The sequence below is a fragment of the Zootoca vivipara genome, chromosome 8, assembly GCF_965207765.1.
Source record: "Zootoca vivipara chromosome 8, rZooViv2.hap1.1, whole genome shotgun sequence".
NCBI classification, from domain to species: Eukaryota; Metazoa; Chordata; class Lepidosauria; order Squamata; family Lacertidae; genus Zootoca; species Zootoca vivipara.
In genome coordinates, this window is record NC_142591.1 from 9,627,868 (window position 1) to 9,648,670 (window position 20,803).

At 43.1% G+C, this 20,803-nt stretch overlaps 1 protein-coding gene across 2 annotated transcripts in view; it reads left to right on the plus strand.

Annotated features, from left to right (window-relative positions):
* LPCAT1 (lysophosphatidylcholine acyltransferase 1) overlaps nucleotides 1–20,803 on the plus strand; it is a 59,011-nt gene that overhangs the window by 22,577 nt on the left and 15,631 nt on the right. Inside the window, exons 4-11 of one of the 2 annotated variants that reach the window (XM_035125624.3) lie at nucleotides 2,829–2,941; nucleotides 4,838–4,898; nucleotides 8,386–8,444; nucleotides 9,782–9,816; nucleotides 10,542–10,596; nucleotides 12,535–12,617; nucleotides 14,442–14,567; nucleotides 16,527–16,680. In XM_035125624.3, coding sequence (XP_034981515.3) covers nucleotides 2,829–2,941; nucleotides 4,838–4,898; nucleotides 8,386–8,444; nucleotides 9,782–9,816; nucleotides 10,542–10,596; nucleotides 12,535–12,617; nucleotides 14,442–14,567; nucleotides 16,527–16,680 — 686 coding nt within the window. The remainder of the gene's footprint in view (nucleotides 1–2,828; nucleotides 2,942–4,837; nucleotides 4,899–8,385; nucleotides 8,445–9,781; nucleotides 9,817–10,541; nucleotides 10,597–12,534; nucleotides 12,618–14,441; nucleotides 14,568–16,526; nucleotides 16,681–20,803) is intronic. The other variant, XM_035125626.3, reaches the window with a different exon arrangement.

The window sequence follows — 20,803 nt, forward strand, 5'->3', positions numbered from 1 at the left end:
AAAAAAGAATCAGGGCACACGTGCATATAATTAGTTCCTGGATTTCTTACATTTGTGTTTTGAAAACATCAATAAGTTGAGGGGGGGAAGAAAATGATTTTTTGGTTACTTTGCCTGGTTGTAGTGCTTTTCATCTTGTAGCTATTGCATTTATGAATTTGTGCATGTATGATTTTTGTCTGGCAGTGCATGTAAATGGGTGTATTTAACCTGCTTTTGCCCATTCATAAATGGATTGCTAGACATTCTTTACTCTGCTTGTGATGCAGAATATCATTGTGGAGGATTATGCATTGGGTGAACTCTTGGTCTTCCTCTCTTCTAGACCTAAAATCCAGTGGGATGATTTTTGTTGTTAACATTTTGACATTCTATTGCTGCTTTTCTGTACCTCTGAGGGAGTTGCATACACAGCCCCTTTAGTCATGTGTACATGACCTAGATAAATATATGAATTTAGTCTGCTGGTCATCTGTCTTAAATAAACTTGGAAGTTTTCTGGAGATTCAGCTCAGTGGCAGATTGTGGGACTTGATTTTTTACTACTGTTGATGGGGGCAGGGAGAGAGAGAGGGAACAAATATTCAGTTCACTTGAAACTTTTGGGGCATGGAATCATTGAAAGTAGGGAGAGCACGTGCTATGAAATGTGGCATGTAGAATTCCACTAGTGTTTTTTTGGGAGTGGGAGACGGACCCTTCAACAGCCAAAGAGAATTTAGCTTCCCCCCTCCAGCATTTTCCAAAGTTTGCAATAGTTTCCATGAAGACTATTGCAATGCAGTAAGGCATTGCTGCTGCTGAGTGATAAACGTCAACAATAAATTTCAGCATACCACCAACCCGTGTAACATAGCATCTAATAATGAGCTCTAAATTGCTGAAACCTCAAATCTACAACATTTCTACCACTTTCCTTATCTGGGGTTGGATATGTGATTAAGGATAACCTGTTTGTACCGTTAGGAGTGATCTGGCAGAGGTAGAATTGCTCCAGCCCCAACTTTCCACTTCTGTTGCGGGGGCCCAATTAGTGCCATTGCCTTCCGTTAAGAGTTTGGGTGTAATCTTTGACGCCTCCCTTTCTAAGGAGGCACAGGTTACTACAACAGCTAAGGCGACATTTTTTCACCTTCGCCGCATTAAGCAGTTGGTTCTTTACCTTTCCCGCCCCGACCTAGCCACAGTGATCTATGCGACAGTCACCTCCAGGCTTGACTACTGCAATTCGCTCTACGCGGGGCTGCCCTTGAAGCTGTCCCGGGAACTCCAGCGGGTGCAGAATGCTGCAGAGAGGCTCCTCACGGGGTCCCTGCCATGGGAGCATATTCACCCAGTGCTTTTCCAGCTGTACTGGCTCCCGGTGGAGTACAGGGTCAGATTTAAGGTGCTGGTTTTGACCTTTAAAGCCCTTTACGGCCTAGGACCCTTGTACTTACGGGACCATCTCTCCTGGTATACCCCGCGGAGGACCTTAAGGTCCATAAATAGTAATACTTTAGAGGTCCCGGGCCCGAAGGAAATCGGATTAGAGAACCAGGGCCTTCTCAACACTGGCCCCGACCTAGTGGAACGCTCTGTCTCCTGAGACCAGGGCCCTGTGGGACCTGATTTCTTTCCGCAGGGTCTGTAAGACAGAGTTGTTCCGTCTGGCATTTGGCCTGTAGCCAACCTGATCCCCTCCCCCATTTTCCCTTTTCCCCTTTTGTATGAGGCTGCTTTTTAAATTTTAATGTATTTAGTCTTGTTGTTGAGTTGTATTTTAACTAGTTGTTTTATATTTGGTGTTAGCCCCTCTGAGCCCAGCCTTGGCTGGGGAGGGTGGGGTATAAATAAATAAAAAATTATTATTATTATTTCATTATTAAAACCCAAAGGGCTTCTCTTATGCCAGGTGGCTTTTGTTAGTTATGTGAATTGCACCACACAATTCAAGATTATGTGGTACTATACGAGTATAGTCAAATGCTCTTGTCAGATTTTTCATGTGACTGGGGAAAGAGTAATCTCACAACCATGTATATTTAGAACTCTCAGGTGATGACACACAGCTTGTCATATGCATTTGAGGTGATGAGCAGCGTTCACAATGACCCCAGGGAAAGTGAGCTAGAACTGTAGACTTCCTAGCAGACGTCTTGTCTAGCACTGTCTCCTTTGAAAAGATCCCTCCCATTATTTCAAGACTGTCAGTGGTGGTGATAGTTATTGTTCTTGGGAGCTTTTCCTGAAAGGAACAAATAATTCGATTGGCTTTGAATGCAGGCCAAAATGGTTCTAGCCTGGCTATAAAAGTTATAAATGTGATGTAGTGGCAGCCGTGTTCTGCAGTAGCAGAACTGCAAAATTGCATTGCATGGATTTTTATTATTCCTTATCACTGTTTCAGTATTAGATATTCTGATTCTCTCTTTGTTTGAACTTTACACAACTCATATCCCATCCCATTTGTAAGAAATAAACAATTGTCCTGTCTCTACCTTCAAACAGAATCAAGCTAACTGAGGCAATTTTAGAAATATGCAAAAAGCATGGGAGGTAGCTTTGGTTTATGTTTTAAAGGGGCACTTTCAGTTTAAAGTATTCTTAAGTGGGTCACTGTATTTCTCAATAAATGCAGGGCTATATTTTATTTTTAAAAGTTTCTTAATGTGTTCTGCTAGTTACTCCCCCCCCCCCCCAATAAGGCATTCAGTATTTTGTTATGCAATGTGTTTGCTCATAAAACTATTGATTGTTTCTCTATGTAGCATGTCATACAATTATGCTAATCTGAGGAAAAATGAAGGAATATACTTAGGAATACGGACATTTCTGTTTCTTTCCAGCTCTAATCAAATACATTCGACCCGTGTTTGTATCTCGATCAGATCAGGATTCCCGCAGGAAAACAGTTGAGGAGATCAGACGGCGGGCTCAGTCAAATGGCAAATGGCCACAGGTACTGGTAGAACGTCTTGTGATTTAAAGGTATTTGTTTTCTGTAAAGGAATATCTATTTCCAACTAAAGAGATGCTATTTCTGTTCAAAAGTAGACACACGCTCCTCAGGTTTCTAATATTTGTGGGGCTAACATTCATCTGAGTTCTGAATGCTTTCAAATTCTTCAGGTTTTCCTCTAGCTATTCCTCTTGATTGGTACCACATCCAGGAAAAGGTGGAAAAAAATGCTTTGCTGGATGATACCATGGTTCATTTAATCCATTATTCTGTTTCTAACAGCCCAACATCTATGGGTGTTCACAAAGAAAGGCATGAAGGTGACGCCCCTCCCCAGTTGTTGCCGAGGAGGATAAAATCCATGACTTGCTGTTAATTTAATTATGTTTGACATGTGAAACAATCCTGAAACATTAAGGAAACAATCCTGTGGGAAGATCCCATGCCACATCAACTCCCTCACTGTCAGCTCAACCAGAGATAGGCTGCATATTTTTCCCTCTTCCAGGCTCAGCGGTTAGCAGTACAGTTTTCTTTTCCAAGTCCTGATCCTAGTGTCAGTCATTCTCTTCTAGAGTTACAAAAGATGAGGGGGAAAGTACTTCCTCAAGACGAGTTTTGATTATATAAACATCCTTCACGTTCCGCTTAATCACCTCTCCTTTCTTTCCTCAGCTAAAAACAAACAATTGCTTTATGAATAGTGAATTCACCTCTTGGCAATTCTGTTACCCCTTTGAAGCGTTTTCAAATTGTGCGATAGCACTTTTGAGAAGGAACATAATATCGAAATGTCACGGCAGCATAAATTTGGGCAATGGTATTTTAACGTCGAGTTCTGTTCCCAATAATTTCCAGTGCTGAGTTCGTTGCCACATTGGAATCTCTTAAGCTGTGCATAGATAAATTTTCCTCCTGCCATAGAGGAAATCATCTTAATCTTCACCTCTTCTTTCTTTGCGGGCACCATGCTGGTGAAGGAAGGTAGAATAACACCCCATGCCCTTCTGCCCTTTGCTGCTATGTGTGAGAAACTTTAGTGCCTTGATTTTAAAAGAACAGGGTTTCCTACTACTAATATTGTTCAACTTTTATTGAATTCTGATGGTAAGTACAGTACAGAACGTACAACTTTAAAGTAATGTAAAGCTGGGAAGAAGCTGAATCTGACAATTTCAATGTGGATTAGTCCCCCTTCTTTGAATATATGAACAGGTTCCAGCTTCTCTTTCTTCATTAAGGTTGGGGTATTTAAATACCACCTGATATTTAGTGAAGTATCGTTGGAATTTGGTTATGCTGCTTTGCTGTTTTTATTTTATTCCACAACCCTGTTAATTTATTTTTCTCTGTTGCTTACTCTCCCCCCCCCCCCGGTTCTACACGTTTTCAAATTCAATAACAAGTTTATTTAGAAAAAGAAAACAAGTGGTGTAATCCACTTCTGGAGCCTACATAATTTAAAAGGCAATGGATGAGGAGGTCATTGTTTGCTTCATGCGTGATTAAAGGAGAAAAGAGTTACCCTCCTTGAAATGAACACAAGGGTGGGTGGGGGTGGGGGAACATTATATTATAACTGCTATCTCACTCATTGAGAGGGGTTCTAGCCTCAGTGTTTGCCATTCCAAATGGGTGAGTGCTTCAAAGATTCCTGGCTTGTATTCCATACATTCTTTCATAGATCACACTACATTTGTAGAACACCTTAGGGAGCAACCCGAATGCCTTCTTGAAATCAGATACCTGTGGTGAATTATTTATTAAATGCTAGCAGCATTTAAAGCAAAGCGAATTTGAATGCTTCTAAATTCTGAACTTGAAACATACTTAAAGATGCAGAAGATGTACAAAAATAACTTGTAATAGAGGGTTTTTTTCTGTTTCTGTTTCAAGATTATGATATTCCCAGAAGGAACATGCACTAATCGATCCTGCCTAATTACCTTCAAGCCTGGTAGGTATGATGTACATTCTTCTTTACCTATGTAACATCAGTATAACTTCAGATTTCGAAATTCGGTGCTCGTGGTTGCCTAAGGCCACTTCAGATGTTACAAGATGCGTGTCCCCACCCCACCCCACCCAATAAGGGCAAACTTTGCCTTTTCTACAACTTTGGTATGCCAAGAAACCTGGGAGTGTCTGTCTGTTCAAATGTTGAGTTAACTGTCGTAACGTGCAATCCAAGTACATGCAAAAAAACCACCCATCTGAAATGCCTTCCTCATACATAGGTCTGGAAAGCAAAGTACATCATTGCAAACATGTGTTGACCATTACTGTACCTGGAAAATGCTGAATGCAAAGAAAGGTGTTTCCATCTTCAAATCTAATTATTTAGTTCAGGACAAACAAACAAACAAGAACCTTAAATAGGGCATTCAGTCAGTTTCATCATTCTCTGTCCTGTATTTTCTCCAGTTTTGACACTTGCTGACTTTCATCTAGTTCAAGTTGGGCGTACTGTAAATAATATTGCCAGTGTCCTTCAGGGCTCCTTCGGGATATTATGTGGTCTAGAATGTTTAAACCTAAAACCTCTCTATAGCAAAATAATCTTTTTTTGAGGATTACTACCATTAGCTCAGTTCTCTTACTGTTTCCTATGGAATTCAAAAAATGTTTCCAAGTAAGTTCAAAAAGACTTCCTTGCAGAAAAAGAAGGTGGAACTCTCATGGTTTTGCGCCCTGATTTGGTAGGTGAAGGGGCAGCGTCGGAACGGGTTGTTTTTGTATTTCTAATGTAATATTCAGAGACATCATTGGATTGTTCCTTCCATGCTTCAGTGGTCTTCATTTCATAGAATTGTAGAAATAGTTAATGGAAATTATTCTCTTTGCCAAATACAAAGGGTAGGGGTGTTTTGCTTGTACCACGAATTGCAGGAGATAAGGTTATCTTACCATGTTTTGCATTCTCTAAAGTTTAGTCAACATATTGGATAAGGAGAGATTTATGGTAATACCTTGTGCCCTTTTCATTCTTGATTTGATGCCAGGACTTTTCCTCAGATATGTATTGGTATGGATCTTGTGTTGTGCAGCACTTTGCAATCTTTTTCCTAGGATCTGTGTATTTGCATGACCTCTGGTTTTCTAATCAGATTGATATCATCCTATTCTGTATCTTAATAATTTCATGTTGATGGCACATGTACGAATCCATGCATACTTGGGAGCTGTCCAACGGAATAATGAGTAAAAGAATCCATGAGTGAAGATTCGAATCATGTGGGGAATACTACCTTCAGTCTGGGTCCAAATATATTTTTTCCTAATAGCATTTAAACCTGTACTACTAATATTCAGTAGTATTGGAGCTTGGCTGTTTGCAGAATGGAGCTCCTCGTGCTAATCTGACAGAGCCTTCTAGTCCAGTTTTCTGTGACCAGGTGTGTATGTTCAATAGGAGATCTGCATTTCAGAGATCTTCCCTAGAAAATACAAGTTTGTGACACCTTCCCTGATGTCAAGATAGAGAGAGCAAGGAATAAAAATAAAATAAAATACCAACAACACTTTGTGAGCTGCCTTAGTGAATGAAGCCTTGACCTGGGTTTCTGGTTCAACAGGTTCCTCTAGTCCAGGGGTTCCCAACAAAATTTTCTCGAGGACCCCTCATCGAGCCGCTATTGTGACAAGGACCCCCATTAATTCCTAATCCTAAAATTAAAAAGTGAGAGCCAAATTAAGAGTCTTTTTATATTTTATATTTATACGTTTTTTTACAGTTACAACAGAGTACTCCATCAGTATACAGTTAGTTTTAATTTTCAGTTCTTAATGAGATGAACCACTTTTTAACCAACGGTCCATTTTTAACTACGCGAACTGTAGCTTCCGCGAAAAACAACGCTTTGTTTACAAACACTACTGTTTTGCAAAGAGGCAGCGCGCGCCAGGGAGGAGGGAGGGGAATGGAGAAGACAGGGTACCTGCGCAGTAGCGCACAAATGAAGCCGACGCGCGCAAAGCATCTTGGGGAGGTGAGCATTAGTAGAATGCGCACACTGCCTCTTTGCAAAACAGTAGTGTTTGTAAAGCGCCACCTAACGGCATACAGCAGAACTACTGCCTCTATCGAATTCTAGTTTTGCGCTAGACTCTGCTCATGCAGGAAGTGGCCAAAACAAAAAATCTGTTATCATACGAAATATATTTAATATATTTTTTATTCTAATAGCATCTTGCGGACCCCTCTGGCATAGCTCGCGGACCCCTGGGGGTCCCCGGACCACCTGTTGGGAACCACTGCTCTAGTCCATGAGTAAACAATAGTTACTATCATCAGTACCTGTGGGAGATAGGGTTGGAATGAGAGATTGCTGCTCAGGGCTTCAAACAAAAATCCCAAATGCCTCTTTCCCTGGAGCCTTGGCAGAGTGCATCACCATGCTTGGAGAGATTCATATGCCGGGCTGCAAAATCTAGAAAACACAATTGCTCAACCTTTTGGGAAAGGGAGACATCTAAATTTGTAAATGTTGGTGAAAATAGCCACAGACTGACCATAGAGTTGGGAAAGAACTGGGTGTTCCAGAAAAGATTTTGATTTATTGCTATCTTTGGTAGTGGATGAAAGTGCAAACAAAGAAGACCAAAAGTGTTGATTGCTTCAGTTATTATTCCTTTCTTGTTTCTTGTTCCCAGTTAGAGATTTGAGTTGATTCTAGAGTCTTCTTTCACTCCGGAAGAGTGGAAGAATTAGCATTAAAATGTAGATTGTTTTCACACACATTGGTTGCTGTTCTTTGGCATATTATATGAGAGAGAGGTTGCAAGGCAGATTTTCCTGTTTGTATAGAAAATGTTTGTCTTCATCAGGGAGGGCAGTCAAACCTTGTGGTGGAACATTTTTTCTATTTCTGTCAAATTCCTGGATATATACATATATATATATGTTGTGTAGGATTTGACAGCCCTGAGATCTTTCCAATTAGGTACTTCTGGAGAATCGCTGGCTCTTAGTTGTTTTGACTAACTATCCATTCTTCCTGTGTCATCTTACCTGGAACAAAATATCCTGCTTATCAAAGGATTGAAATTAAATTGAATGAATTCCAATGTAATACAAAGTTTTCCAGGAAGTAAGCTGCTGGGAATAAGTCACAATGGTATACCCCACTAACAGTAAACCTCTGAAGATGACACATTAGGTTCACTTGCTGGGAGAAACTTGGACCATTTATTATTTGGGCAGGAAATAATCAGAATCTATTTATCTTTAGATGCTTGGATTACTATGTTGCTGAGCGTTGTTGCTTAACCTTTAAAAATAAATTATAGTTGCATCTTTTTTGGCTACTTGGGAAGGTGGAACTTCATAGCATATCATCAAGAAAAGCCAGCTGTTGCATAACAGAGATGCGCAAGCTCACAGTGTCATTAACAGGTGGTAATTAGATAGTATTGTAATTATATGTATCTCGTATATCTTGCAGGAGCATTTATCCCTGGAGTGCCTGTCCAGCCTGTGATTTTACGTTATCCAAACAAACTGGTAAGCTCTGAGTAGGCTTCTATGCCAAATACAGTCATACCTTGGGTTAAGTACGCTTCAGGTTGAGTACTTTCAATTTAAGTACTCTGCGGACCCGTCTGGAACGGATTAATCCACTTTCCAATACTTTCAATGGGAAAGTTCACTTCAGGTTAAGTACGCTTCAGGTTAAGTACGGACGTCCAGAACCAATTAAGTACTTAACCTGAGGTACCACTATACATAAAGGTAAAGGGACCCCTGACCATTAGGTCCAGTCGTGACCGACTCTGGGGTTGCGCGCTCATCTCGCATTATTGGCCGAGGGAGCCAGCGTATAGCTTCCAGGTCATGTGGCCAGCATGACAAAGCTGCTTCTGGCAAACCAGAGCAGCACATGGAAACGCCGTTTACCTTCCCGCTGTAGCGGTTCCTATTTATCTACTTGCATTTTGAGGTGCTTTCGAACTGCTAGGTTGGCAGGAGCTGGGACCAAGCAACGGGAGCTCACCCCGTCACAGGGATTCGAACCGCCGACCTTCTGATCAGCAAGCCCTAGGCTCAGTGGTTTAACCACAGCGCCACCTGGGTCCCTTACCACTATACATATATGAACCTTAAGTAGTTGTCTGAAGTATATTCTCAAACTTTTTTTTGAAAAGCAGAATAGTAGTAAATCAGGTGGGAGGTGACATGGGCAACGATTGTCCTCTTGCTGTTTCTTAGATATGTACATTTGTTTCAAGACAAATGCAGCGTGTGTTGACTTATTCCCCACCCCCCAAATGGGAGAACATGAAGTATCCCCCAAAATAGTAAAGTTACTCCTATGCTAGCTAGAAAGATGTAAATTTGATATGTACACAGCCCATCTTTTCATCTAATAGCTGATCTGTTAATCTATCAATCTATTACTGCAGAATGCAAGATTTGTTAGCTAGTATCTCATTGTGGTAAACAATCTCAGCTCTACCTATGAGAAAGCAAAAGTGAGCTTGTGCCCTGTTATTACTTTAACTATAATGCTGCTTCTGTATCACTAGAGGGCGCTGATAATTCCTTTGTCAGTAGGTTGTAAACTGGAGGAATTCCTAGACCTACAATAAATTCATCGGCATTTCATTTAATGTCTTTCCCCCTTCATGATTTACATATTGCCAAATGCAGTAGTAGACCAAACCCTTACACAGATAATGAGATATAAATAACCTACTGTTTTTCCAAGTCATGCTGTTTTTGTGAAGCCTATTAACATGGTAGGAAACCCAGCCAGTTTGGGGGGGGGGTATAAATAATAAATAATAAATTATTATAGTAGGACTGCTTAAATATTTGAATGCATTTCTTTTGCTGCATAGGATACAATTACGTGGACATGGCAGGGTCCAGGAGCGTAAGTCAGCTACATATTATTTGAATTACTAATTGCTGTAATTCATCGCTTTTATTTCTGAGGACTATTATGGGAAATAATGGGCACATGTCAGATTATCTTGCTGGCCAATTACTTTTTTATGATCAAACAGGGTCTAATAAGTTCTTCAAACCCCAAATCACACTATTCCTAATTTGAATGAATAGATTAGCCTGTCAACAGATTACTTTTATTTATAGTGTTTGGAAGCATTTGAGCAGTGGCCTTTGTGTGTTTCTTTAGCTTTTTCATGCAATTTCAAATTGATTAAGTATTTGATAATGTTAAATAATATTTGATTTCAATATCATTCAAAGCTAAGGTACTTAAGTTTACTGCGCATCAGTTTTGATATTTAATTGCCAAGTAGTGTTCACTTCCCATATTTTACAGAGTGATGCCCATATGCTTATACAACATAAATCCATTTGTGCAATGGGACGTCTTTTTCTTCCTGCTCCTCCAACTCTCCCACTCTCCAACTCTGCTTCAGAGAGTCCCCCAACCCTTTAGAGCATGTTTGGGGATGTGCAGGGGGAAGGAGAGGAATGAGAAGTCCCACTGCATGAGCAGATGCCAGTTTGTACGATGCTGGATCTCACTCAAAGTTGGTTTTCATTTCTCTTTCTCAGGTTGCATTCGTGATGTTAATTACAGAACCAATAATCTTGTAAATTAAAATGAGCTTTTCCTTTCCCTTTCAGGTTGAAAATTCTGTGGCTTACTTTATGTCAGTTTCATAATTTTGTGGAAATAGAGGTTAGTACAAAGTTACCAGTGTTTTCGTCTGCAATCCTATGCTTGCATACTTGAGACAACTAAAAAAAACCTATAACCCATTTTAACGGTATCCTTCAATAATGTGTGTGAATAGTTCAGCTCTGGAACAGGGGAGAGCACACTGACTTCAAAAGAGTACCCCAATAAATAAAGACCCTGTACTGTAGGAGGAAAGCTTATCTTCATTTTATTTCTTTTTCATTTGCACACTTTGCAATAAGGAATAGCCAGTGCTATTTTTCTAGAAAAAGAGGTACCGGAACTCAGCCATGTTCTCTTATAATGGCAATGGTCCCCACCTGAGAGGTGCCAGGACCTGAGTTCCAGGTGAACAAAACCCTGGGAATAGAAGAATGGTCTTAATGCATTGTTAACCTTGAGTTAGGCTACTGTAATCTGCTCTACGTGGGGCTGCCCTTGGGTCTGGTTCGGAAACTCCAACTGGTGCAGAATGCAGCAGCCAGATTGCTGGGGTGAGCTTCTGGTCGAGAACATGTGACACCATTGTCATGGCTGCCCATCTGCTACTGAGCCAGGCTCAAGCTTCTTATATTGATTTACTGAGCAACTTTGGGTCCAGGATACCTGAGGGATCACCTGAACCCTTACAATTCCGGCTCTGTTACTGAGATCATCTGCAGGAGTGGCTTGGGTGAGTTGGTGAGGCTCGTTTGACAACAACAAGAAATCAAGCTTTTTGTGTCATCACCCCAGTCCTGTGGAACATCCTGCCAACAGAGATTCAGGGGCCCCCTCTGTGGCTGAAAACAATTAAGAGTACATCCCCCACAATGGTCTATTGATGCTCGTTTTTTATTTCTTTTTGCTTTCAACTTGCTTTTTTAAACTTTCTGGGTTTTTTGTTTTATGTTTTTTCTATTGTAATATAAAATAAATAAAAGAATAATAATAGAGATCCAAACGTCACGAGCGTATGGGGAGTTAATGTCACTGATCACCGATAACACTGCTATCCATGTGCGGTGGTACTGAGGACATTTGCACAGCTACATTTCATACCTGCAATCCACTCTTAATGAGAAAAATGCAGTTTTTAGATATCCTGTTCTGAACGGTGGGAAAAAAGAGATAATTGACGCAATTGGAAGCACAAAATAGAGTGGGGAGGAGAAGGTGGAAGAGGAATGGAAGAAATTTAGAATTTATTATAAAAAATATTGCAGAATTGATGTGTGGGGAGAATTATAAGCAATTGTGAAGTTGCAGGTTAAGAAAATAAGTGAGACATAATGGAAAATAGGTTAGAATGTTATAGCGAGATTTAAAATTGAGAAAAGGATGATGCAATTAGGTTTAGAAAATAAGATATAGAATTTGCCAAGAATGATATGCAATGAACTGCTAGAAGGGGGACCCGGGGAAGTCCCATTTCAAAATGAGTTAAAAAATGGAATGTTTATGTTGTTTTTTATTTTTATCTTTTTTCTATTTTTTATCTTTGTATTTGTGAATCATGATGTTATAACAATATATAGATATATGGATATAATTATTTCTTCTTTTTATAAAATTTAATAAAAATTCATTTATTTATTTTTTAAAGGAAGCACAACGTAGAAGAAAGATGCCTAATCTGTACCCCACACAGCTGCTCCTTTGTTGTACTATAAATATCATTTAGTTCCTTTAAAAAACCAAATTAATAAAGGGGAGGGGTTAGAAACAAAAAAACCCCACCCTGAAATGTTGCTACTCCTTAATGATGTGTGTAAACATTCAGGGTTGTGTTTTTGTTTGTTTGTTTGTTTTTCTATTTGCTTATGAACATTTGATCCTGTTACTATACTTAAAAGCAACATTATTAGTGTGTGTGTGTGTGTGTGTATACTTTTGCCTGGGAAATACGGTAACACGTTTGTGCTGAAACTGTGCTGAAACCATTTTTTCTACTTGCAGTTCCTGCCTGTGTATATACCCTCTGAAGAAGAAAAGAGAAACCCATCTCTGTATGCAAATAACGTGAGACGCGTCATGGCACAGTAAGTGAGCTACTGTCCGAATAGCACCATGATGGTATCTGCTCGTTTATATGTTTGTACCGAAATATTCTACTTATTTTAATGTGTGTGCTAACGTTGTGGACATTGCAGAAAAAAATATCATATCATAGAATCATAGAGTTGGAAGAGACCACAAGGGCCATCCAGTCCAACCCCCTGCCAAGCAGGAAACACCATCAAAGCATTCTTGACATATGCCTGTCAAGCCTCTGCTTAAAGCCCTCAAAAGAAGGAGACTCCACCACACTCCTTTCAGCAAATTCCACTGCCGAACAGCTCTTACTGTCAGGAAGTTCTTCCTAATGTTTAGGTGGAATCTTCTTTCTTGAAGTTTGAATCCATTGCTCCATGTCCGTTTCTCTGGGACAGCAGAAAACAATCTTTCCCCCTCCTCCATATGACATCCTTTCATATATTTGAACATGGCTATCATGTTGTTGTTGTTGTTTAGTCGTTTAGTCGTGTCCGACTCTTCGTGACCCCATGGACCATAGCATGCCAGGCACTCCTGTCTTGCACCGCCTCCCGCAATTTGGTCAAACTCATGTTCGTAGCTTCGAGAACACTGTCCAACCATCTTGTCCTCTGTCGTCCCCTTCTCCTAGTGCCCTCAATCTTTCCCAACATCAGGGTCTTTTCCAAGGATTCTTCTCTTCTCATGAGGTGGCCAAAGTATTGGAGCCTCAGCTTCACGATATGTCCTATCATATCACCCCTTAACCTTCTCTTCTCCAGGCTAAACATACCCAGCTCCCTTAGCCGTTCCTCATAAGGCATCGTTTCCAGGCCTTTGACCATTTTGGTTGCCCTCTTCTGGACACGTTCCAGCTTGTCAGTATCCTTCTATCAAACCTAACAAAAGCTGACTAAATCACAAATGTAGACTGGAATCTGAACCTGTTTTTGGTGGAGAAATTACAACCCCATCAATAACAAGAAAATCTGTTCCTTCTAAGATCTGACAACTCCCTACTAGTGTCAACTTTGACTTGTCTGGGTTCATTTCAGTCTATTAATCCTTAACTACCTGCTCACAACGTCCAAACAGTGATTTTATGGCTAATAGAGTAGCTGGATGTTTGGGGAAAGTTCCTCGCTCCAAAACAGTGGGCGATCTCTCTCAGTAGCTTTATATAGATGATCAACAGGATTGGTGCTGATACTCATCTCTGTAGGACTACATAGACCAATTTTCAAGAGGTGAAAAATCAACATCATTCCCAGCGACCATCCTCCATATCTGACTGGGAAAGAATACCAGAATTTCTATGGAACCAAGCCTATAATCCAAACTGAAAATTGAAGCAGATACATTATAGTTGTAGATTAAGGTGCAGTTTAGATGTAGCAAGAAAACAATTTAAAGGGATTTGGCTTCTAGGTCCCCAGATATACCCAGTGCACTGCCCACCAGAATGCACTGGCTGCCCATAACTGTAACTGAACATTTTAAATACATGTCTGGGGGAAGTTTATATAGTGGTTTTAAGATGCATAAATACACACATAAATGCCCACTAAACAGTTGAGAAACATGCAGGAGGGAAGGTCTAGTGGTTTAAGGGTTTTAGACAGATTTAAATGTACCCTCCCTTTTCTTTGCCTCTTCATCCCCATTTTTAAATGTAAGTGGGCTTGTGAAGTACTCTTGATGAAAGCTACTCTTTCCTTGACTTGCCAGATCACGTTGTGAGCTTTGGCATATTCAAAGTGTAGCATTTAGATTGTGTCTGCTTTATAAGCCTGCCATTATAAATAAAGTGTGATGCTGTTATGTAAATCCCTGCTTTTCCCCCCCTCAAGGGCTTTGGGGGTTCCAGTAACGGACTACACTTTTGAAGATTGCCAGCTAGCTTTGGCCGAAGGACAACTTCGTCTCCCTTCAGACACCTGCCTCTTAGAATTTGCAAAGCTTGTGAGAAGCCTTGGGTGAGCAGGCTGATAAAAGTGTGGAACTGTACAACGGAATGTTTTAATCGCTTTGTAACTTTATAAAAGCAGTTTTGTTTTGTTTTTTTAAAAGTAAAGCATCTGTGAGGTTGCGGGGGCAATGTTTTGCAATCTTGCAGGAGCAGACCAGAATCACAGAGGTTTCAAAAGCTTAACAAATTTGACATCTGCCAGTGTTGTGCAAGATCTAGTTATAAGTGGCTTCTTGCCATTTAATTCAGTTGAGCATTCCTGGCTTCAGTTGACTGTGGTTCTGATAATTAGGAAAGTCATAATTTGTATTCCTGGGTGAACCTAGCATATTATAATTTATGGTAGAGACAAAAAGGAAGAGCCATCTGTATATCACTTCCCCCTCACCTCATCACAAGTTCAATGCAAGGGTTAAGCATTGCTTAAATGTATATTAAGTTAACAAAACAAAAAAACCTTTCAGCTTAACATGTTATATTGGACACTTCCTAGGTTCACTCACATTTCAAAATGTCAAGAAGTTACAGCTGTGAAGTCCCCACACCCTTAACAGATGCATTGTTTAAGCAGTATTGATATGGTATAAGGAAGGCTTTTTCTATAACTGCAAATATAAAGTGGGAGCAACTTTTTCCAGTTTAGGATATTGCATTCGAACTTTCCTCTTCTGAAAACTGAATTTATCAGAATGCTCCCATGTTGTTTTAGAGCAAAACTGTATATTCAGATTGCATGGTACAGAATTCCCGGAACTCTGTCAGTCAGAATGAACAGTGAAGAGATGCATGTCTGAATGATCCACCACAGGTAGAAAAGGTGTAGATTCATTGAACTGTAGAGTTGGAAAGGAAGCTGAGGGTTATCTAGTCCAATCCCCTGCAATGAAGGAATCACAACTAAAGCATCAGCATCTATGACAGATGGCCATCCAGCCTCTGCTTAAAATCCTCCAAGGAAGGAGAGTCGAACTCCCCTCTTGGGAATCATTCCACTGTCAAACAGCTGTTAGTGTCAGGAAGTTCTTCCTTTCTTGTAACTTGAATCCATTGGTTTGGGTCCTAGCCTATGGAGGAGGAGAAAACAAGCTTGCTCTATCCTCCATGCCCTTTAGATACCGTATTTTTCATTCCATAAGATGCACTTTTTTCCTCCCAAAAAGTAAGAGGAAATGTCTTATGGAGTGAATGTGTGGTCCCTGGAGCCGAATTGTCCAGGGGCTAAAGGCAGATCGTGCTTTTTTTAAAAAAAGAAAAGAAAAGAAAGAGCTAAAGGCTAACAAGAGGGAATGAGCTGAAAGGAACCCACTCAGCAGCTGATTGCAAGAGATTGGGGAGGGAGATAAGAGAGCTAGCTCCCTTCCCGGCCCCTCCTGGCCCCTTGCCTAGGCCTCAGTTGTTGTCTGCAGAGGGAGACATGTGACTGGCTGATTAGATTATCTGTCTGGAAACTGTATAAATGGGTCCCTTTCCTTTCCTATAGAAGAAGCTGCAGAACTGTGAGTTGAACCCCATAAAAACAGGATTTTTTCCCTTTGCAAGGAAACTCAGCAACTTTGAGCTGATCCTAAAAAAAATGGAGCTTTCCACCTTTGCAAAAGAAGCTTCCTCAATTATTTACTGGGGGGGGGGGGCAAAGGCACCTAGGCCTCTAGGAGTTGGCTGCTGTGCCTAGGACAATTCAAGAAAGCAATTTTTTTCCCTTGTTTTCCTCCTCTAAAAAACTAGGTGCATCCTATGGAGCGAAAAATACGGTATTTTAAAATGGCTATCATATCTCCTCTCAATCTCCTCTTTACCAGGCTAGACATATCACACATCAGGAATAAGTTTTTAGCATTTATCTTTTGTTAGTGGATTGCCAGGAAATTACAAACAACCTGGTTTGTCCTCCTCAACCCTCCTGTAAGAAAAAAAGAGAGAGGATTGTCAACAATTTCAGCTTTGGTTGCTTTCCTCCCATGTTTAGATTAAAGCCAGAGAAGCTTGAAAGAGAGCTGGATGCATATTCAGGAAATACCAAGAGAATGAAAGACAAAAGGGTCAGTCTCAAGGAGTTTGCAGAATACCTAGAAGTCCCAGTTTCTGACACATTAGAAAACATGTTTGCACTTTTTGATGAGGTAAGAAATATGACAGTCTTGAAATTTCTAAATAACCACTTTTATTATTTGAATCAAGGCCTTGGGCATTCTTTCGTTAGGAATACAGTTTTCATTTGTGAGTATGGTTAATAATAGCTGTAACATAGAAAGTACTTGTTTATGTTATGAACAATAGTTTCGAAAAAGTGCTTACTAAATTCAGAAGATCTTGTGTGCATGCCATTTGCCTGCTGTGTGAACATTTGTGGTCTGAAATTATGTATCCTATTGGGTGCACCACGTCCTGGGGTCCCTCCTCTTCAGGAAATGCTTGGTCTTCCTGGATGACATCCTTATCTATTCCGATGACCCAGTGCAGCATGTGAAAGATGTCAGGGAGGTGTTGCAGCGCCTGAAGGAGGACCACCTGTATGTGAAGCTGGAGAAGTGCAAGTTTCACACCAAGGAGGTGGACTTCCTGGGCTACAAGCTGTCAGACAAGGGGCTGGCGATGGACAAGGACAAGGTGCAGGCCATCCTGGACTGGCACAGCCCCAGGACGCGCAAAGATGCCCAACGCCTACTAGGCTTCGCCAACTTCTACAGGAAGTTCATCAAGAACTTCTCTCGCGTTACGGCTCCCATCACTGACTGCCTGAGAGGCAAGCAGAAGTTCAGGTGGACACCAGAGGCGCAAGCAGCGTTTGAAAGCCTCAAGAGGGTGTTCGCCTCAGACCAGAACCTGTTCCACGTGGTTCAGGACGCGCCCCTACGCGTGGAGACAGATGCTTCTGATAAAGCTGTGGGCGCCATTTTGTTGCAACTGGACGCCAACAGAGAGTGGAGACCCTGTGCCTTCTTCTCCAGGAAGTTGACCCAGCCAGAGCGAAACTACACGGTGTTTGATCGGGAACTTCTTGCGATCCACGCTGCGTTCCAGCACTGGAGACACTTCCTGGTGGGCGCCAAGCACCCCATCCAGGTGTGCACAGACCACAAGAACCTGGAGTTCTGGAAAACTGCCAGGGTGCTCAACCAGCGGCAGATACGGTGGGCAGAGTTCTTCTCGAACTTCAACTTCTCCATACACTACATCCCGGGAGAGCAGAATGTCAGGGCGGATGCCCTCTCCCGCAAGCCAGAGTACATGGAGGAGGAGGCGCCACCGGCACCCAGGCACATTTTCCCCCCGTCAGCATGGTCCTGCGGAGCAGCAGTGATGAGCGAGGCGGAACTCACAGCACTGACGGCAGCGGATGAATTTGCCAACCGCATCTTCAGAGAACTGAGAAGGGGGGGGGGAGCAGGCAAAAGACTTTGCAGAACGCAGGGGGCTGCTTTTCTACAAGGGTGCACTGTACCTGCCCACCACCCAGCTTAGACGTACGGTCCTCAAGCAGATGCACGACAACCCAACGGCGGGTCATTTTGGGAGGGACAAAACCGCTCACCTAGTCATGAGACACTTCTGGTGGCCAGGGGTGCGGGAGGATGTGAGGGATTATGTAAGGGGCTGTGACACCTGCCAGCGGGCAAAGATGGTCAGAGCGCCACCAGCAGGTTTGCTGGAGCCCTTAGCCACACCGCACAGGCCGTGGGAAGTAGTGTCCATGGACTTCATCACAGACCTGCCGTCGTCCAGGGGCAAGACCGCAGTGTTGGTGGTGGTGGACCTCATGTCCAAAATGTGCCACTTTATACCGTTTGCCAGGGCGGTCTCTGCAGAAGAGACAGCCAAACTGTTTGTGGATCACGTATTCAGACTGCATGGATTACCTTTAAGGGTTATTTCGGATCGTGGCCGCCAATTTGTTTCCAGGTTCTGGCGGCGGCTCATGAACCTCCTGCAGGTGGAGGTCAGCTTGTCGACGGCTAGACACCCGCAGACCAATGGACAGGCGGAGAGGGTCAACGCCATTCTGCAGCAGTACCTGAGATGCTACGTCAGCCAGCGGCAAACGGACTGGGTGGATCGCCTGCCACTGGCAGAATTTGCCTACAACAATGCGGTGCACGTCTCCACAGGGGTGTCGCCCTTTAAAGCCAATTACGGGCGTGACCTCAGATCTTTCCCAGAGAGGGAGGGGGAGGAGGAGGAGGAGGGCCCACAGGCTGAGGATTGGGCAGAGGAACTGGAGACGGTGCACCAGCAGCTCAGAGAACACTTGGAGAGAGCCAAGGAAGCGTACAAGAAGGGGGCAGATCGCCACAGGCGACCGGGGGAGGTCATTAGGGTGGGGGACAAAGTTTGGTTGTCCTCGGAGGGCCTTCCCATCAGAGGGCGATGCAAAAAGCTGGCGCCCAGAAGGTTGGGCCCCTTCACGGTCACGCAACAGGTCAACCCGGTGGCATACAGGCTGGCACTGCCAGAGGACATGAGGGTGCACCCTGTGTTTCATAGATCGCTGCTGTCGCCGTACAGGGAAAGCAGCAGGCTCCGAGACAGCGAACAAACCCCCGAGGGAGGGGGGGAGAGGGAAGGCAGGGAGCAACTCAATGAGGCCACGGCCATCCTGGATTCAAGGTGGGGGGTGGGGGGACTGGAGTACCTCATGGCATGGGAGGATGCTCCACCGTCCCAGAATGAATGGGTCCCAGCCACTCAGATACAGGAGGAATTCCTGGTAGAAGAATTTCACGCCCTCTTTCCCCATAGACCCAAACCCTGGCACATGGAAAGGGAGGGGGAGGGGGAGGAAGCACGGGAGAGCAGTTCACCATGGCGCTGGGAAGCGGAGTTTGAGGAACCAGAGGATGAGGTATGGGTGTCACCGAGATCCACCCAGTCAGAGGAAGGAGCAGATTGGCAGAACATTTTTACCCCCACCAGCTCTGACGCCACGGACTTTTTGGGATTCCCATCCTCCCAGGCGGAAGGGGGGGGCTTGCAGGACTGGGGGGAGGTGTTCACACCAACGGGCTCGGAAGGTATTGAGTTCTTAGGCTTCCAGTCGTCACCGACACCTGGGGGGGACCTGGGGAGGGGTGAGGGAGAGCTTGGGAGGGGGGTGGATGTGAGGGACAGGGGATATCGCGAAGTCCCTCCCCTCCTGAGTTCAAGCCCATCCCCGAGCACAGGGGAAAGCAGAGAGAGTTCCGATGCCAGTGGGGAAGCAGGAAGTCGGGGCCGAGGCTCAGGCAAGGTAGAGGAGCCAGGGTCCCAGGTGGGACAGGAAGGGGCGAATAAGGGGGGGAGACCCATCCCCCCAACTCCGGAATTACGCAGAAAGAGGAGGGGAAAGAGGATGGGTCTGCCAAAGCTTTTGTGTTGGAGAAAGACGCGCCAAAAGCCATTAGGAGGTTCTGAAACCGACTGATCACATCACTCCGTGTAAATAGCAATGACTTTAGCACTGTAAATACGCAGCACCAATAAAAGAATAAAATGCAGAGCTGCGTAGCGTCGTTACTCTGAAGTAGTCCACTCCGGCCACTGTGACAGGTGCTGATCATCATTTTTACCATGGAGAAATGTAGCACAAGGGATGCATGGTGCGGTTCGAATCCCTGCGACGGGGTGAGCTTCCATTGTTCAGTCCCAGCTCCTGCCCACCTAGCAGTTTGAAAGCACGTCAAGGTGCAAGTAGATAAATAGGTACCGCTCCAGCGGGAAGGTAAATGGCATTTCCATGTGCTGCTCTGATTCACCAGAAGCGGCTTAGTCATGCTGGTCACATGATCCAGAAACTGTCTGCGGACAAATGCCAGCTCCCTCGGCCTATAGAGCGAGATGAGCACACAACCCCAGAGTTGTCCACAACTGGACCTAACGATCAGGAGTACCTTTACCTTAATGGCTTATTTTACAAATTAGACTACAGCTTTCTATATACATACACATATATAGCAAGCATAACGTAGTGTTGCATCAAAGAGAGGATATCAAAATGGCAATTGAATGAGTTCTTATCAATGAAGCACCCTTTGCTTCTTCAGACCTCTGCAGTTTGAAGGAGAGAAGGGGTGGCATATGAAAAGCTCTCTATAAACATCCACATGTGAGAACTATTCAAAAGCCCACAAAGGGCTGTTTGAAAGCCTTGTGGTTCTATTTGAAGTTTTGACAATCAAGGGCTCAAAGGGTTACATTAACTGATAGCACTATGATGCCAGGTGATTGGCAGGTGGGCTCCCTGCCCACCAGGGGTTGGGGAGGGAAAGA